Source organism: Cyprinus carpio, chromosome B19, assembly GCF_018340385.1.
Source record: "Cyprinus carpio isolate SPL01 chromosome B19, ASM1834038v1, whole genome shotgun sequence".
Taxonomy (NCBI): domain Eukaryota; kingdom Metazoa; phylum Chordata; class Actinopteri; order Cypriniformes; family Cyprinidae; genus Cyprinus; species Cyprinus carpio.
This window is the reverse complement of record NC_056615.1, coordinates 23,067,392-23,088,943: the sequence shown is the minus strand read 5'-3', so window position 1 is coordinate 23,088,943 and position 21,552 is coordinate 23,067,392. Positions and strand designations below refer to the sequence as shown.

Below are 21,552 nucleotides of genomic sequence, written 5' to 3'. Positions count from 1 at the left end.
CTGCCAACTGTCAAAAGATCAGCTCTGTGAGACTAACAGGGACATTAAAATGCAATCACTACAACATTTGGAAAGTAATTTTGTCTGAGTTGCAAACTGATGTTTTTTTCTTCTCTCTCTTTTTCTTTTCCTGAATGAAACCAAAATAGGATGTCTGAAGAGACATTGGTTATTTTCCTATTTCAGATATCATGTCCTATCAGATACAACCACTGAACCTTAACAAGACTTCTTAGATAAAACATAACAGTAAAATTCTAAATCATTCCTCTCATAAATTACACATTTTCGAACATTTGACCTCATATGTATTTCTTCCACTTTGCCAAATATTTGGGTGGGTTTATTTATTTATTAGTGATGTTTACTAAGTCCAGCATTGCTATTGCTCATATTTTAGGTCAGTGAACAAACCTTTAACTATTATAACTCCAGAGTGTGAGTCGTTTTACAATCTTCATCTGACAGACAATAAATAAGACTGTTTTTTTTTTCAATCTTTGTTATTGTTGCGCAGGAGGATCTCAAGTCATATTAGGGAACAGAATATATATGAAAAAAAAAAAAAAAAAAAAACGCAAAGCAACGCAACCACCCAGAAAACCCTGGCAATCACATGCTTAAACCCACTAACAACTTAGCAACAACTAAACAACACATTGGAAACCAATCACTATAGCAACAGAGTGGAATTCATATTTGAGATTCTCTATTTCGTTTTTAAATCAAGCTAACTACAATTATTACAAATTTTCCCCAATCAAAACCTCAACCTGACTTGGCATGTGCAAAACTTCAACTCATTGGTGAGTTACATAAAACACTAGTCAAAATCTTAAAGGACCCTGGCATGGGTCAAATCCCTCACTAAAGTACTGCTAAGTAAATCCACACACGCATACACACACGGCTCAGTCAAAGGACACCTCCACAACAACTTCAAAGGAAAGACAGTGTGTGTGTCCGTGCCTGTAGAGGCCACCTGCTCAGTCACCGATGCTGAAAGCAGTCTGGGATTAGAGGAGACACACACACACACACACAGAGTCCAAAGACAACGCTTTTCATGTTCGCGTGTGTGTGGAATACCACTAAGAGCACTGCACAGTCTTATTTTCCATCCTCAAAGACGCAGAGACAGAGGTGCGTAAAAGCAGACGTCTTTATTCAAAGAGAGAGCACATCAAAACAGTGGAGTCACAGGGAAACCTCAGATGGGCTCGAGTGATCAGACTAATGCACAGACTCTATTACGAACTCACAACAATCAGCGCAGCCTTTGAACCTCCGTCCCATTACAGGATGTGCGTTGTATCAAAAACGCTGTGGCATTTACTGCTCTATAAAGAGCGGCGCGGCGTTTAGACTGTGTGTTGCGTGTACCTTTAGTGCTGAGGGTTTTAGACGTCAGCTCCAGGGTATTCAGCGTCTCCGTGCCGATATTCTCCAGGGTGATGGTCAGCTGCTGCGTCTCTCCGTTAAACAGCTGCAGGGACACGCTTGTGGACAGGTCTTCACTGGACAGATGAGCTGACCTGGACCAAGACAAAAAATACACAGTATAGAACCATTAAATGTTTATTAGGGGTTTGTCTTTGACAACAATTCAGCTGAGTTTTATTAAGAAATGTGATGCATAATCACATTCTGTGACAATCTGATGCGATTTTTTAAATGTTGATATGATTCTAAATGCATAAATGTATAAACTCTGAAAGACTTGCTGGGGACACAAACATAAATGCAGGGACAATTTAAAACATACTGTGAAAATGTGAAATGTGTTTTCACTTTTAAAAAGTTCAAAAGTTATCATGGACTTTTGATTGCTTTGGATAACAATAATAATGCAATCATTTCAGAGTGTACCTGTGGAGAAAAGTGTCTGCTAAATAAATAATTGCAAAACACAGGGTTATTGTTATAGTAATTATAATCAATTATTAATTTGCATATTTGTTATACTGAAATTGCATTCTCAGATTGAAGCCTTTACATCCCTAAAGTCCTAAATATAAATAAAATAAAATAAGTAAATAAGCAAAAATATTAGTAAATAAATAAATATGCAAATTGCTACGTAAATGAATAAACAAATATTTAAGTAAATAAATAAAGTAAATAAATGATTTGGGCAGCTATTTTGTAGTCAAAGAAGTATTGTGGAAGGATAAAAACTAGTAAAACTTATTTTTCAAGCTAATATCTCAATAACATATCAATCACCAAAAAAATTATTTAAAAAAATAACCAAATAAATAATAACAATTTTTCTTCTTAAATCACACTAAACATATTTTCATGCTGATCTGGCTAATGCACATCCTAGAGGACTATCATAAAGACCTGCTGATGATGATGTCGATAAGGTCAATGGCTCTTTTAATTGAAAGGTGGAACTTTCTTTTCTCCAGCCGCTTTTCAATTAAAAGGGTCAATCTCCTTATTAGGGCTTCAACTTAGTGATTTCTCGTGTGGCTTGTCTTCTTATTTCACCTCTAGTTTGGCATTGCCGTCTAGTTAAACAAGATGTGCGAAAGCAAGCTGCAAACTTCAGATTTATCATTATAACAGTCTTCGAAATGAGGGAACCCTTAAAATAAACAGTCCATTTAAAAAAAAAAAAAAAAAAAAAAAAAAAGTATGCTGCCAATGTTCTATTCCATCAACTTCCCCTCGACCGCTGTGTTTGTTCCACTCATGGAGCCTAAACAACCTTTAGTCGATTGCCTAAAAAGTTTTAATCCGTTTTTCATGTCTTCGTACTGTGCACTTTTTGTCTCGAAAAGAGTACTTCATGTTAGTTTTCTGAAGTTTTCAATTCATAAAAGTCATAAGTCATAGTCATAGTTAGTCATAAAAAAAGACTAAAAGTTCCTTTGAGGAAAAATTGAACAGTAAAAAGTAAAAAAAAAAAAAGAAAGTAGATCTTAAAAACTTTAGTTCTCAAGAGGTTAAACAATGCATATGCACATTCAAGAGAGAAAAAACTATGAAAAAGGCAAGTGACAACTTTACATTTCTACCACTACTATATTTAGAGTTACACATTCTCCCATTCATTTTTATGAGTGCTTCGTCTCCTCCCTCTTATTTGGTCTTTGACCCAAACTTTATTCCGGCAGAGCCACACTAAACAAACCAATTTCATTTCATTTCATTTTATTCTGACTGTCAGTTCAGACTGCCTCATTCGTGTTGAAGAATAATATTTTAAATGTACTTGAGAATGAATATGTTTACAGCAGCCTCTGCAGAGCTAAATCTGATTAAAATGACTGACAATCCTGTCAAATGAAATATAAGGTTGTGAATGTATGTGTGTGTAGGCCTATAAGGAATTACTGTAATTAGCTCCGGGTGCTTTGGGATCATCCAGAGCCTTCTGCCAAAATCTTCTCAAACAAACCATATTAAAGAAAAAATGAAAAGAGTGGTGAGGGGGGTGAAGTATATTTTTTTGTGCTAAAGTGGAACTATACCTAGTATTTTATAAATACGGTACGAGTACTATTGTCACATGGCTTAAAACACTGCTAACTTATTCAAACAATTACCATAATAATCTTTTATATCTTTCAAAGAACCAACAAAGTTTACTGCAAAACATTGCTAGCTGTTAGGCTGATAAAAACCTCTGCAATCCTGACTCCCAAAACCTGCCAACAGCAGCCAGCCAATCACAACAGATTCTCTGCCAGCACTTTATTTTTGTGCGCAATATGCATCAGGCGGTCCGTGGGCTTTCCATGAGCAATCGAGCATGATGTCTGAGCTGAGAATAACCACCTGAACGCTTCCTCTGATTTGTGACAGCACTGAGCAGAGTCACATCTCCATAAAACTGGATTGTGCAAGCAGGTTAGAGCAACTAAAACATCCTAAGACAATGTGATCTAATTAAATCCCTGTTTTACTAATGCTTATTTTATATTCTGAAGAAGAAAAGTGTGTAAACCTGGGTAAGGACGTGCAGAGCTGTAGTCGTGGGAGCGACGGCACCACCTCCACCATACAGCCGCTGCTCTTCACCCCCACCAGACCCTCCAGAAGACAGTCGCTGCTCACCCCAAACACGGATGTGTGATACCCTGCAATATTAGCAAAAATCTGATTTAAAAATGTTCCGTAATAACAGACCGCGCTAATGATCTGAAGGCAATTAGAGCTCGTTAAAGTCCTTTGAAACACGCGTGTGATTTGTAGACGTTAAGAACTGCTGGAATGGCCATAAAGCAGGGATCAGTGAGTTTATCCTATTTTAATGAGAGGATATTTAGCTGGTTTATTCAAGCAGGGAAATGCTGGACTTGTTTTTAATTTCTAAGCAGACTTGATTTCTGCATTGTGGTGCAGAATACATGTTCAGTACAAACTTGTTTCTCATTTTATAAAAGAATATTCACTCGTCTATTGTTTTTTTAGCACTGATGTAGTCAAACTGAACCCCGTTTACCTACAATTTAATATTGACACCCTATTTAATTAATGCACTCAGTATTTGCTCAATAATATTTACTGCACATTATACAGAATACATATTCATGAGCCAGTCAATTTCCCGTCCCCACCTGAACAATCTGTTCACATTTCAGAAGTTAAATTACAGTTGTATGTTGTGTTTAAGGTGTTGTAAAGCTCACCATTGATTGTAATGTTGCCTGCGGTGCGAGGAACTCCAACTAGAGTGACCGGATAGAGGCCAGACTCCGCTGGCAGAGACAGAGCAGCAGGAAGAGACTCAAAATCTACCCCTGATGTCAACAGACCCTGACAAACACAATCACAGAGTATTATATAGTGGTCATTATATAGTAGAATTATTTGTTTTATCTATAATCGCAGCATGAATGCTCTGCTTAACATCTCCTTTTGTGTTCCATGTAAGAAAGAACACAAGGATGAGTAATTAATGACATAATTTATAAATTTTATTTGTTTTCAGTTTAATACCAATAAAATAATAGTAATAACAATTATTATAATTATTATTATTATTATTATTTACAAAATGGTTTTATTTATTGGTATTAAACAAAAAAATGTTAAAATAAATAAAGAAAATAGATATATGAATATAAAAATAAAAAAATAAAGTAAAAAAAAATTAAATTTAAAATAAATAAAAATACATTTCAAAATAAATCAATTTAAAAATCATAATAATTATTATTTATTGAATTGTTTTATTTTTTTAAATAAATAGATACATAAATATAAAAATAAATAAAAAATACAATTTAAAAAGCATTTTAAAATACATTTCAAATAAATACAATTATATTCACATTTACATTAAATCAAATGTATAAATTCATTAAAAATAAACAAATGTAAAACAAAAAATCAATTTAAAAATCAATAAAACAATTCATAAATAAATCTTAACACTGTGGGGGAAAAGCCTGAAGTGTATTATTAGCTCAGTAAATTGTGTTAAAAATAATAATGTATTGCTGTTCAGCACCTGAGGAATTTAGTGTTTAAATTGTTCTCTTTTTCTTGTTTTTTCTCTTTTTATCACTTATGGTGTTTTCTCACCAAAAGGGGAAAAAATGCAATTAAAAAGCAGATTAAGTATAAAACTAATGCAGCCACCGACAGCTTTTCAAGGACAGAATCAGAATGTCATGCACATGTGGATGTTATTAAAAGATAAAACACATGCACACAAAACAAAACAAATCCTTCAATGTCCTCGGAGCAAAAAGGTGACGATTAACATAAACGGCACGTGACATTGTCACAAGCCAGCACTTCAGTTAAAAACACATCATAAAAACACATATATTTACCAGATACAGCAAAATAGCAAAACTCTAAAATAACAAGCAAATATGAATAACAACCTAGCAGCGAATATGTTGTTTGGCATTTTAATTTTCCAATTTCAACTTCCTTATTCAGACTTTTTTTGCAGAATACATAAATAGTCAGTCTTTTACAGATTTATGGTCTTTTATGCTAGTTTTTGTGTTAGTGTGTTTTAACGATAACAACAAGAGAAGAAAGAGATGCAGAAACAAAGCAGAAAGAGAAGAAAGGAATAGACCAATGAAAAAACAACTGGTGACATAGAATGGTTTGAGATTTTTTGGGTTTTCTTTCTCTTCTCTTCTCATTTTTTTTTACTCCAAACATCACATAATCAATCATCCTGATATCAATCTGATATGGAGGAGATGAAATCACTCCCAGCATGCTCTCCCCATTACCCATGGAGAAAATAGCTCTTGTTCACAGCACTACAGAGAAAGGAAACAGCGTTAGCAGAATCACAGCGGCAGATGAGAGCGAGAGACAGAGACAGATTGAAAAGGAGACGCTTATACCTTCGTCATGGAGGTGAAGGCCGATTATTAACATGCCCTGAGAAGTCGAGCTGCTCTCCGCAGAGAGTTTTCCCACTTTCTATTCATACTCCTGAAATCATTCAGACTCCACCAAATGTGCTTTATGGGATTTTTATCATATTAGCCTGAATGAAACCATTAAACTCTGGACTCAACAGAAAAGAATAAAGAATTTTCCATTTCTCCTGATATCTCATATACTCAGTGTCCAATGTCTCTGTGACATAAAACTTGTATATACAGTATATATCCAAAGAGAACATAACATAGGGCTTTAATGTCAAGCCATTTTACTCATTTTATTTTACAATTTGGAATTCCATTTCAGATGCAACATATTTTGGAGTCAAACTAAAAATGTAACAAAATAAAATTTTATACATATATAATAAAAAATACAATTAAAGATTTACATACACAAATACACATTTTTTTGTAATATTCTATAATAAACTAATTTATATGTAAACTTTTTTTTAAATTAATTATAATTTAATTAAAAACTAATTGAATCTTAAGCCTAGCAGTAACAAAAAATACTTATTACTGAAATATCAACAAAACAATACATTCAGTACAAGAAACGAATGAGTAATATATTAAATTCATAAGGTAATTAGGATCAATTTTGAAACTGAAAAAAAAAAATATTTAAAATGTAATACTTTTCCATTTCTAAATTACTAAAATACAATAAATAAAATAAAATGTAAATAACGAATAAGGTTATACACACACACACACACACATACACACATAAACATGAGGTGTAAACATGTAAACATGAGCAAACCACACTTTTAGCCAATATTTATAAAAAATAAATAATAATAAATAAAAAAAGAAGTCGTCTTTGGCTTTGTTGACATGTTTTTGAATGGGGAGGTTTTGCAGAGATGGTGTATGGCTGAAGGGATGATGGCTATCTAATCAAGTGTCTGTCAATAATCCAGTCTGACTGAAGTTAGTAAAATGTCTGCAATCACTTACAGCAACTTCATCAACTCCATTGTTGAGGCAGACAGCAGAAACATGAACTCAAAGATCTCTCATTCAGACCCTGAACAATTGAGCAGCTTTGCAATAAAGACACATAGTAATGCAATTAAGGATGTATTGTTTAATGTAGTCTAAAATAGTAATCTCTAAAATACTTTACAGGTACTAAGTAAAACCATGTTATGTGGAGGGTCTCAGTATTGTATGAGCCTTATTTTAAAATATCTCATTTGCATTTCCTTCTTGAAAAGGTTAATTAGCTTGACAGCTAATGCTAACGATCTGTTCTTTTCTTTTCTGGTCTGGACGTCTAACGGCAGACTTTCATCGGCTGCTACAAAGACCTTGTGGAAATATTTGCTCTTTGTGTCTTTTTTTTCCTTTTCATTAGACAAAAATTATACAAGCCATTTTTAAAAGCACCGTAACATAATCATAGACACTTAATTAAACCGAGAGTGAATGAAATTAATACCTTGAAGTGAAATATTTTCAAAGCAGTTTCATGAACTGACATTAGAAAATGAGAGAAGTGTTTGAAGGCATTAATTATATGTTTATTTTATACATTATACATTAAATATTTAATAATATTTAAATATGATTAATGATATTAATTAGATGTTATTTTTTACAAAAATAATAAAATAAAATGATTATAAAATATAAGCAATTATATTACATTTTAATATTAAAACATAATACTGATAATACAATATAATATAATACAAATACTGCTAATTATTAAATATTACAAAAATACATCTTTAAAAATCAATAAATGTATTTTTTTTATTATATTAATTATTTTATTTTATATATATATATATATATATATATATATATATATTATATATATATATATATATATATAATATAATATATATATATAAAGAATAATTATAGGCCTAGTAGCCATGAAGATGCTGAACAAACAGACAACATTGAGATATACTGGATACATATTGTGCTTGACATGAGGTCAGCAGTAAGGTCACACTGGTTCATCCTGGCACCATCCGCGGTGCCATCTGACACAGGTTATGACCGTTTTATAGGGTCTCATGCTGTTTCCATCTGGGGCAGATCTGGGCATGTCTGAAGAACACAACTCACCTATGCAATCATTTTTCCTTTAACACAAATACACATCTACAGTTAAGTCCATCCCTGGTGAGAAGGGACAAAAAAAACCTTCTGGATTGGAGTTTAACCTCTAGCTGGAGTGCACACCTGTGCCCTGAGTCTGCGGGTGTGATGCTCTAATGGTTATGGATCTGAGCTGCTAACATAAAGACAGTAGATTCAGTCCAACAGTCACAATAATCACAGACCTGCTCCATCACTATCCTACCCTTGAGAAAAGAACTTCACCCCTGAATTGCTCCTAAAAGACTTTCTCTACAGTTTTTGGATGAAAAGTGGGTATTCAGCTCCTTTGGGGGATACAAATATAGCTCTGTTCTAAAACTCAGCAAGCTGCCTACCTAGAGAGCGCTTTAAGGCATCACAGGTCTGCTACAGATGTGAAATCTTAAGAATGTATTGCTGTGAGTTTTTTTTATATTTTTGAAAATGATATGAAATGACTGAAAAAAATATATTGCATAAAAATAACTACAACAAAGGAAAATATAAAATAGAAAAATTAAAAACAAGATTACAACTGCAAATAAAGGAAATAATAAAAATAATATTAAATAATATGAAATAAAATAAAATACAAATAAAATAAAACTGATTTTAATTTTATTAAATGATTTGTTATAAAAAGATTCAATCTAATGCACCTCAATGGAAAGAAATGCAGCTAAATTTCTAAGATAATAGAATAGAATAGAATAGAATAGAATAGAATAGAATAGAATAGAATAGAATAGAATAGAATAGAATAGAACACTAAGGCAGCTCAATAATACCAAGAAGAAAAATATATAAATGAACAAGACTGATATAAGTGATTATATATAATATAATAAATGACGAATATTAAGATAAGATAAATAAAATAAAAAATAAAGTGCAAAATAAAAATAATATAATATAGAAGAAAACAAAATAAAACTGATTTTATTTTGAATGTTCTAAGAATATTTTCAGTAAAATAAAATACTAATAAAATCTGATGCATATCAATGGAAAGAAAGGCTGCTAAAATTCTGAGAAGCCTGGTTATGGAATAGAATAGAATAGAATAGAATAGAATAGAATAGAATAGAATAGAATAGAATAGAATAGAATAGAATAGAATAGAATAGAATAGAAATTTGAGGCCCCTCAATAATACCTAGAAGATAAATAATAATAATAAATTACCAAGATAAAATAAAATAAAATGGCACCTCAAAAATACATAGAAGAGAAATATACAGTATATATAAAACATAAAATCTGAGGTGTCTCAATGAAAAGAAAGGTTGCTAAAATGCCTTGTATTGACCAAAAATAAAAAGCTCAGATGGAAAACGATAATGTGTCTGATGTGAACAGCCTCTCAGAAGTCCATGTACCATGTACCATGTACCATGTCCATGTACACTCGTGGCCAAAAGTTTTGTGACAAGTTTAGAGTATTGACCCTTGTTTTTTCATAACCTCTATAATTGGCTCTGACATGCTGGATATTAGCTTCTGGGCCAAATCCTGACTGATGGCGATCCATTCTTGCCTTATTCTCGGAGTTGATCACAATTTGTGGGCTTCTGCTTGTCCACTTGCCTTTTGAGGACTGACCACAGGTTCTCTGTGGGATTGAGATCCGGGGAGTTGCCTGGCCACAGATCCAAAATTTCAATCTAATGATTTTCGAGTAACTTCTTTATCACTCTTGCTTTGTGATATGGTACTCCATCATGCTGGAAGATCATCACTAAATTGCTCATGGATCGTTGGAAGAAATAGCTCTTGCAGGACGTTTTGATACAATTCTTTATTCCTGTCAGTGTTTTTGGGGCAGAATTATGAGAGAGCCCACTCTCTTGGTTGAAAAGCAACCCCACACATAGATGGTCTCAGGATCCTTCACTGTTGGCACTTCACAGGACTCATGTAGCGTTCACCTTTTCTTCTCTGAACAATCGATTTTCCAGATGTCCCAAACAGTTGGAAGGGAGTTTCATCAGAGAAAATAACTTTGCACCAGTCTTCTGCTGTCCAATCCTTGTACTTCCTGCAGAATTTCAGTCTGTCCTTGATGTTTTTCTTGGAGAGAAGTGGCTTCTTTGCTGCCCTTCTTGACTCTGTTGTCCAAAAGTCTTGGCCTCACTGTGCGTGCGGATGCTCTCACAACAACCTGCTGCCATTGCTGAGCAAGCTCTGCACTGCTGGAGACACGATTATGTAGCTGACTCCTCAAGTGGAGATGGTCCTGGCACTTGATGGAAAATCTGGGACGTCCTGAAGACTTCTTCACTGCAGTCGAACCTCTCTCCTTGAAGTTCTTGATGATCCATTAAATGGTTCTTTCAGGTGCAATATTCTTTGTAGCAATTTCCTTGCATGTGAGGACATTTTGATGCAAAATTATGATTGCTGCATGTGTTTCTTTGGAGGTAACCATTGCGAACAAGAACACCATAATTGGAAGCGTTTCTTCCCTCCTTTTATAGCAATCAGTCTGCTCTTACAATCTAATTAGTATGATAATGATTAACTTGACTAGTATTTATTCACACTTTCACATGTGCTGCTGATATGATTAGTCAATTAATATTAGCTGGTCATTTTGTGTCAGGATCAAAAAATGTAATGAAATGTATTTATTTATTTATTTTTGTGAAAAGTACATATTTTGGCCAATGAAGCTTTTAGCAATAATTTAAAATGCATCTGATCACTCTACACAATAATCTAGAAACAATGTGAATGAACACCACAACAGCTTAAGCAGCAAATTTTGTAAAACACAAAATTTATGTCACTGCCAAAATTTTGGCAACGACTGCACAGAGCAGACAACAAAGCAGCACTAGAAGAGCCAGCATTTGATACGTGATTACGTTGGTTCCTTAGGAGCGTCTCCACATGGCTGGATTCTGATAATTGGGTCTCATATGAGAGACCCATTATAGTGTCAGGAAGACACTGTAACCCCTCTCCCACATGCACACAAACCGTCCCCATCTTTTCAGTGTGCTTCTGCCTCTATTCCCATGTCATTATAGGCAGGTCGGGGTGACCTTCTATGGCCTAAATGGCCCCCAAGCCACCGATAAGCTGCACAGTCTCGTTTCAGTTGTCTGGGTCGAACTCTAAAGTGCAGTTAATATGTAAAGAGGAAAACACAAAAAGATTTTTGGCAATGAGATTTGCATTACAATCCCATTGCTTGGTGCAGTGGCTTAATCACAAAGCAACACAATGAACACACCATGCCCTGACTAGGTGCACTGTGACAAGTTTCCAGCACAATTTGTCTGCCCTCACTGAGAGCAAAATACCATAAATAGTGACAAAACCTCTACAAATTAAGCAATTAATTTTTTTAAGAGATCTCCATGGTGCTCAATACAAATTTTTAATGCTTCAAATATAAGTACTCGTGCATAAAATCGGTTTCTAGCATTTTCTCTTACAGCGATCAACATAAAGAGTAACACCATAAGCCTCTGAAGGGTTCTGATGTAAGATCTTATTTTCTACCGAAATTTAGATATTAAAGTGTCGAGCACAGGTTTTCTGAATATTTGCAAAAGTAATTAAACCAAAGAGCACATGCACTTAGAGAGCTAAATGTCTCTTCTCTTCTATACGGAGATGAGATATGAGTGTGTATAATGGACTCCCTCTCTTTTTGTCATTTTTCTCATGCTTAATTACAAAAAGTTAAAAATAAAATAAATAAAATAAAATAAAATAAAATAAAATAAAATAAAATAAAATAAAATAAAATAAAATAAAATAAAATAAAATAATTCTGTTCTGAAAATAAGTAAGCTCGCTACCAACATTTAAAGTCATCACATGCTTGCTCTGGATGTGAAATGTTGCTTAAATCCAAAAAATGCATTGCAGCAAGCAATGTTATTTAGCCCTCTAAGTGAATGTGTCGGCGTGTTCAGTTGCATTTTTTCCTGATAGCAGCAATAAGAACTTAAAATGCTCTATCATTTTTGGCCATGCAGATAATAATTTATATGACAGAAAAATATATTTCATAAAAATAACTGCAATAAAACAAAATAAAAACAATTAAAAAAGTAAAATAAAATACAAAAATAAAAATATGTAAATGTAAAGTTATGAATAAAATATTTGTTTTTAATAAACTGTATCTAAAAAACAATAAACAATAATATTACAAAAGTTAAAAAACAAAAGTAAAATTATGAATACAATTATATTATTTATTATTAAAATTTATTTCAATTGATTTCCAGGTCATTTTTACCCTAATTAAAGGGCATTTTTCCCTAACCATATTAAATGCATGCATCATCTTTCATATCAAATTCTTATATTTTATAAATAATTTTACTTATTATAATAAAAAAAGGACTGTTACCAATCAAATGAAATCAGTATCTACAAAACTGATCTTTCCACTGCAGAAGAAACAGAAGTGAATGGCATTCAGATGCATTTACACAGACACTTCAAGGTAAATGAAATGTGGCAGGAATACATGCACTGCAAAATTATAACAGCATAAATAATCTTGTGTGTTTAGTGTTTTAAAATAGTTTATATATATATATATATATATATATATATATATATAAAACTATTTTAAAACACTAAACAATAATAATATATATATGTATACAAATATGAAATGTTGGAAAAAATGCAAAGATAAGCTACAATGAAAGTCTTAATTAATGAGTCATTGAAGCATGCCTTCAAATGATTCGTTCAGACTTCTGGTTCATTCAAGAATCTTTATGAACGGACCACTGAATCATTGACTCAAATGATTCAAAATTCAAAAACGTGTATCATTCAGTAAGGAAACACTGCTGTATGTTGCTCAGAGATGCGCGGCTGTTCTGCTGTGATCTTTGTTTGGAATTATTTTCATTAACCAAAACTAATTTCATTTTATAACATCAAATATTTTATAAATCAAATACTGTATGCTTACCATGTTTTCAACCCGAAGTTCAAATGGCATCGGATTATAGACCATCAACTGCACCTCACACACGTCGCCCTGCACCCACTGGAAATCTGCAACACACACACACACACACATCAATGAAAAGCAGCACACTGTATAAATGCATAAAGAATGAAAAGCATTCAGCTCTTAAATATAAGAGGATTCATTAATGTTGACAGGCCTGATCAGTATGCTTGCATGCACGGCTCTATAAATGACGACCAAAATCAAACCCATGACCTTGGTGTTCCTAGCACTACGGTTGCTATAGTTAAGCAACAGGAACACTATATGACTCTCTTCAGCTGAATTTTGCTCTGTGTTTCTGAGTAAATCCTCCAGAGCTGGAAGCTAGTGGACTGGAGTTACTCTACTGAGCTTTTCCATTAATCCAGAGACGAAGTCTGATACTGATTAAGCGTTTCCAAACAATGGCCCCTCGTTCCCTCGGGAGGAGATATATTCACTGTATTATCTACAGTATGCTCGCAGATTTCACGCTCAAATTAACCAGAGCCCTGTCTCACACTAATAATCATCCGCCGCTGAAGGCCATATGGAGTTTAGAACGCATGAATTATTTTCATAGAAAGAAAACCAACTATATCTATTCTTGTCCGTCGCCTCTGAAATATGGTTATTGTTGACATTTCTCATAATTTCCATGAACCTGGAGCTCATTGTGTATTTCACACTAAAAAGAAATGGTTGTCATTGTGAAATGACTAATTTGCTGATGAGTTTAAAAAAAAACTGGAAAAAAAAATTACTTGTATAAAAGTTACTTGAATAAACAGATTAAATTATTTGTGGGTTGAATTTCTTAATTCAAAAATAACTATATAACAGACAGACAGACATAATAAAAAATAAAATAAAATAAAATAAAATAAAATAAATAAAATAAAATAAAATAAAATAAAATAAAATAAAATAAAATAAAATAAAATAAAATAAAATAAAATAAAATAAAATAAAATAAAATAAAATAAAATAAAATAAAATAAAATAAAAATAAAAATACAGGGAGATCATTTTGCACATTATCCAGGTTTTTCACACAGCCACTTACCAAATACCTAAATAATGATGAACATGAAATATTGAAATTATTTATGTGAGAAGAACATGATAGTGATATGTAAAATAAACAAGTAAATAAATAAAAAATTAAACAAGAAAAAAAATTTAAAATAAAATAAAAGTACATAAATAAATGAAAGCAAATGGGAGTAAACATATAAAATAAGAAAATAAAACAATTTAATTACCAATCAAGTATATAAAGGTAAGCAAACAAAAGTAAATAAATTAAAACTAAAACAAAAAAGGAATACATAACCAAACAAGTACATAAATGTAAATAAAAGTTAATCAGAAATGTAAATAAACAAGTAACACTAAAAAAAGTTAATAAATTAACTTATAAGTTCATAGAAGTAAATAAATAATAGTCAAAAGAAAAATGCAAATAAAAATAAAATTAACAATAAATAAAATAAGTGTGTGTGTGTGTGTGTGAGAGAGAGACAGAGAGAGAGAGAGAGAGAGAGAGAGAGAGAGAGAGAGAGAGAGAGTGTGTGTAGAAGCCACCCCTTTGCTCCATTTAAAAAAACCTTTTAGTTTAGGGCAAATAGTTTCAAGTGGATCATCATGGATTTTCTCTTCCAAACACTGTTTTTTTTCCATTTCCATCAGGAATCTAATAATCCATTCCAAACTGGTACATAAATCCAGTGTGAACGCACTGTTGGGCTACACTGAAATGACAGTGTAAACACCAGGCTTCACTCCTAAGGGAAATTAAAGCAGGGTTGAAAAAGGAGATTCTTTATTATAGATGCTATGAAGACGGTTTTCCATATGATGAATGCATCAGAAGACAGCACAGACCTCTGAAATGCTGAGAAGGGGACAGGACAGGCCAGGCCAATTAAATGTAATATCCCCCTTAAGAGAGAAGCCCACGAGGCGGTTTAAGCATTTCATTTGAGCTGGATGACACACAAAGGCCCTGTGACTCTGCTCATGAAGACCACAGGATGAGAACACAGACAAATCCACCTGCTGAGTCTGAAATCTGAGAGTTTAGGTCAACATCAAACAGCCATCGCAATTTTTTGTACCTCAGTACTGTGGCATAAAAATAAAGAGTAAAAGGCTTTTTTTTTTTTTACTTTTGCTTAATATTAATCCTATAGTTTGTTTGGACTGGGTGAAATCATCTGAAAAGGAAAACTTTTTGTTGGCTCAAGGGTTCAGTTTAATCAGCAGCAAGATAAATCATAAATATTTCCTTGAACTCACTAAATAATGTAAAATTGGGAAAAGTAAAAACAAGTGAACTTGTGATAGATATATGAGATGGGGGTTTGTTATGCTCTTCTATGCCACACAGAGAGAAGCAGTGAAGAAAGAAAGAAATCCCTCCAACTCAACTTTCCTCCTCAGTTACTAGAGCTCTCTTTACACAAGGACCTAAAGGAGACACTGACTTGAAGCTGTATGACACATTATAACATGAAACATACATGGGACTGGAGTGGAAGGGAGATGGAAGAGAGAGAAATATAGAGAGATATCAATACAGTATATACAGGCACTACTGTTTAAAAGTTTGGGGCTAGTAAGAATTGTTTTTTATTTTTTTGAAAAAGGTCTCTTATGCGAACCAAGTTATTTAATTAATTTAATTAAATAATTGATTAATTTTACTTCACTTCATTGTGACCTTTTAAATCTCACAATTTGGACTTTTTTTTCCTTGAAATTCAGTCTTTATCACTTTTTAAAACTCAGAATTTGCAAGATATAAATGCACATAAATGCATAACTGTGAGATATAAACACAGAATTGTGAGATATAAATACATAATTCTGAGGTATAAATGCAGAATTGTGAGATATAAACAGAATTGTGAGATATAAACACATTAATTAAATAATTTATTAATTTTATTTCACTTCATTGTGACTTTTTAAATCTCACATTTCCGACATTCAGTCTTTATCTTTTTTTTCTGAGAAAAACTCAGAATTTGCAAGATATCAATGCACATAAATGCATAACTGTGAGATATAAACATAATTGTGAGAAACAAACTGAATTATGAGGTATAAACACAGTATTGTGAGATATAAACACAGAATTGTGAGATATAAACAGAATTATGAAATATAATCACAGAATTATGCAATATAAATACAGAATTGTGAGATATAAACAGAATTCTGAGATATAAACACAGTATTGTGAGATATAAACACAGAATTGTAAGATATAAAAGCAGATTCACCATTAATTCTGTATCAGTGCTGCTCTTCTGAATGACTCACATCGAGCTGAACTTCAAACCTCTGCAGCTACACAAAAGCAAAACTGTTTACTATCATGCAGCCCTGAGTGTATGAGCGCATGCTACAAGTGGAGTGAAATTTCTCTTAAATAAGTGTACGAGGCTGTTAGGGTTGGATTAACACTCACAGGCCACCACTGCGCTCTGTTGTTCATGATGAAATACTATCTTACTAAATGTATAGTATGTAATGCATTCATTGCTGAGTAGATTACTTACAAACTGTAGTCTCAATTCTAAATTACATGACAAAATTTGTAATTAATAACATATTTTACATAATATAATCACTGCTTTTTGATTACTTTAAGATAACATTTGAACTATGAATATGCAACTGTTACTTAATTATTAATTTATTACCTTAAAATCTCAAGGATTACTTCAAGTAGATTTATTAGTTAAAAGAGGTTCAGCTGAGAATAAAATAGTTTGTGCAATTTAATGTGTTTGAAAGACAAAAGCCTTCCAAAGACATAGTAATACACAGTTAACACATTAAGTACATGTTTTTGTTTGTTTGTTTTTCAAATGCTGTGTGGCCTCTCAATTTCATTATTTTGATTAAAACCATCTAACTGTTATTGTAATTGTATAATTGACTATTATGTAAGTATAATAGTGACTGGTCTTTGAATATTCACAAAAATGCAAGACTTTCTGAATGTATGCAAGTGATATTCTATTTTAGAAAGGTAAATTTAGAAAAATGAATAATTTATTGATATTGTGTTAAAACATGTAATTATGTAATTTATAAAAAGTAACTGTAGCCTGATTTCAAGTTTTAAAATGTAAGTTAATTACAAGTATTTAATTTTTAGAATCTGATTACATAATCCAGATCACATGTATATCAGTTACCAGCTCTCACTGTATTCTACCTACTAAAAATATAAAACATCATATAAAGAAATAATAAATGGCAACAGTAACAATTACATGAAGTCAAGAAGATAACACTACACACATTATCATCATGTTATCCCTTTCTTAGACCTTCAATATTTTTAAAGAGAACGTGGATTATTCTTACTTAAAATGTTAGCATGAATTAACAATTGCTTTGAGGCTATTTTGGATTACGGGATTTAAAATAAATAATTTAAAAATAAATACATAATGATTTAAAATAGATGAATACATGAGAATTTAAAATAAATAAGGATTTAAAATAAAATAAATAATTTAAAAATCAATTTAACATGAATTATTTTAAATAATTAAATAAATAAAAAAGCTCTACCTACATACAATAAGTACAATAAGCGTTAAAAGAATCTGAAAATTCCTGTTTCCACTGATATGATTTCTTAATGATGGACTGCTTTTACAAACCACTAAAACATCATCAGGTTTCGAGGATGAAGTCCTGATAAAGATATTCATTTGCAATTATAATGATTTCAATGAAATGTTAATGGCATAATTCAGTTATGCACTTGTATTGTTACAGTTTTGTGTAAAAGTCTGATCAAATAAAGCAAAAAAATAAATAAAATAAAGGGACAAGTTGAGAGCAATGCATTGTGGGATTCAGTAGTGCAGTGTGCTCTGCAAACATCATATTTTGGAAAATTGCAGTAAAGCATACAGAAAATACAGTACGCATACTAAAACTACTTCCAATACGTCATTCCCAACATGCCCAAGGTCATGCACTTGCAAATCTAATTAAAAAGCCCTTCTAGCCTACATTAGACGTATCTGTTCTAAAACCTCTTTATGTACGACCTGTGGTTTTGGGTGTGTGTTTGTCTCCAGCAGGCCAACAGTCATTATACAGCCCCACACTGTGTCGTTGTCCATTACAGCTTAGCAAACAGGGATTGTGGGTCTGCTGTGGACATCATCTGGTGTAAGAGCTCCATCCCACATACACAAGCACGTCAAATATTTGCCCTTTTGAGCATGGCCTTGCGATAAACCGCTCTAAGTGGTGTTGAGATCTGGCAGGTGAAGACATATGTGGACCTGGACCCAAGACGCAGGATGGATGCACCTGTCAATGTCACTGAATCCCATCTGCAGGGGTCAGGAAGCTTCCAGGGCTTTTACAGTGAGTGGGGAAAGCGAGAAAACCTCCATCTGTTCACTAACAAGCACCTTTTTCACACAGCTCTCTTCCCAATCGCAGCGCTGCCTGACCACTACGACAACAGCCCAGTGGCTACATTGCAGATATGGGGAAGCGAGAGTTTTTCACAGTCTGAAAATCATGGGAGAGTGAGAACTCCCCGCGTGGGAACTCCTGCAGGTCATAACAAATGTTAACGAGAGATGAATTGGCTCGTTAGGAAGTGCTGATTATCAGCACGCACACAGTGTGTGAGCAGCTGTTCGCCCATATGCAACACACACACACACACCGAGATACTACTACTCAAACATAAATGCATGCAAAATATGACATATAAATTAATTAAGATGACCAATAAACAAACACTGAATTATTGCATTAATTCCAACATTGTAGTGCTGCTAAAGTAGATACTAAAAATAGATTAAAATATAAAAAACAGCCTATGCTTGCAATCATCTATTAGTCATATTTGTCAATTATTTAAAAAATAATTAAATTTAATCAAACTTCAATAAATGCATAATGTTTTAAAGTAAATAAATAAATGATTATGTAAAATGTATCTTTTTTTTTTTTTTTTTTACATAAACAAGGATTAAAAACAAATGATTTTTTTACATATATTTTTATCTGTTGGTTCATTTAAAAAATTATTTATTTAAAATTCATTATAAATTGTACAAAAAGGTATCTTTTCTGTTAATTTATAAATTTGAAATCAATTATTTATTTTCAAAAATGTATTATTTTAAATAATGGTTTATTCATTATAAATGTTAAATCATTATGCACTTATTTAAACTTTATTTTTATTTATTAATTATTTATCAGTTTATTTTAAATAAATAAATTTTAAACTACTAATTATATATTTTAAAACTATGTATTTAAAGGCATTTTTATTTATTTTAAGTATCATTTATTTATATAATTATTTATGTATTTTAAATATGAATGAATGAATGAATGAATGAATGAATGAATGAATGAACGAACTTTTATTGCATTTTTGGATTTTTCTTAATAGGACACTGGAGATCTAACAGAAAGCGAATGGGACGGGTTCGGGAAAGGTCCACGAGGCGGGATTTGAACTCGGAACACCCAAATCACAACTGTGCTACATGTCGGCACTGGCAGAATGAACAAATTACTGAATGAATATGAAAAAAAAATTTAGTATAAAAAATGCTGTTTCCACTGATATGGCTCTTTCAATTTGTAAGTATTTCTAAAATTGGACTGCTTGTACAAACAGCTGAAACAGCATCAGGCCGAGAGGCCGCCTGAGACAAAGTCCTGATAAAGATGTTAAAGAGTGTTTAATGCCTCATTACGTGGGTAATGGAGGAGGAGATATCTCTCTCTCCCTACAATAGCCATCCGTTTAGGAGACAGGATAAAGCTCTCTCCTCCTGCTGTTCCGCTGGAAGACACACAACTCCAGACACCTGCACTGCTTCTGAGATCCGTCCATGCTGAGAACCTGAGGATATCTGCCCTTTGGCTCTTCTGAAAACACAGCTTTCCCTGTGAGATACACCTCACTCCACATAAAACCACAATGCTGAAAAAGAACCCTTCAAGAGCTCACCTTCTAGTCAATATAGTACAAATCCATATACAGCAGCCTCAAAAAACATTTAGAAACTTAATGTTCAAATGCCAATGCATTAGATTCGAGATATTTGGTAGGTTTTGAATTATAAAACAGTACATTTAGTGCTGAAAATGAAAACATGAGGAGACCTGACTTCATACATCCACAAAATAATCATCAAATGTTATATCGAATGAAATGACATTGACACTGTGTACTTTTTTTGGTTTACTGTATCTATTTCCAGAAAGTTACACCAGGCAAAAGCAGCACGGCTGGTTGAGTTCATGAACTGATAGCACCAACAGCAGCCACGGGGGATCAACACACGCTACGCCTGATAAAATCATCTCACTTGAAGGAAACCTGCATGAAATGCTAGACTAAACAGCAACACTTTCACTTAAAGTCAACATGAAATAAAACTGGGAGTGTTAATGCCAAGATTGACCAATCAAAATCAAGTATTCTAGACAGCTGTGTAATAACAGTCAATGATATCAACCTAACAAAGCACAATCACGAGGGACTAAATCAAGTCCCATCCTACATTATGTCCAGCTCAACATTCAGTTTCCCTCACAAATGTGTCAAATTACAAATGATAAATGTGTTATGAAGCCTGCTGACATTAATGGAACCCTGAAGAAAAAAAACAGACAGGAGATTTATCAAGAAAAGAACCCATTAATGAACACTATACTGACTGCTTGTATCTTCACAAAACATAAATTATATTAATCAAGCAGCTCTAATCTGCTACATGCAACTATAAGCCATGAAAATATGAGATTTGCAGAAATGTAGCATCGCATCACTTGCTCACCAATAGATTTTCTGCAGTGAATGGGTGCCGTCAGAATGAGAGTCCAAACAGCTGATGAAAACATCACAATAATCCACTAGTAATCCTCACCACTCCAGCCCATCAGTTAACATCTTGAGAAGTGAAAAACTATGTTTGTAAGAAATGTTTAAATTTTAAACCATTGTTTCCGACCAAAATATGAGTCTATATTCCATAAAAAGTTTCCTTTAAACTTTAAAATGTTTTTTTTGTT

General features: G+C 32.7%; 1 protein-coding gene across 1 annotated transcript in view; it reads right to left on the bottom strand.

Moving 5' to 3' along the window:
- Positions 1-21,552, bottom strand: part of LOC109069068 (trafficking protein particle complex subunit 9-like) — a 188,973-nt gene that overhangs the window by 113,563 nt on the left and 53,858 nt on the right. Inside the window, 4 exon segments of the mRNA XM_042745691.1 lie at positions 1,384-1,535; positions 3,959-4,091; positions 4,644-4,770; positions 13,435-13,520. Coding sequence (XP_042601625.1) covers positions 1,384-1,535; positions 3,959-4,091; positions 4,644-4,770; positions 13,435-13,520 — 498 coding nt within the window.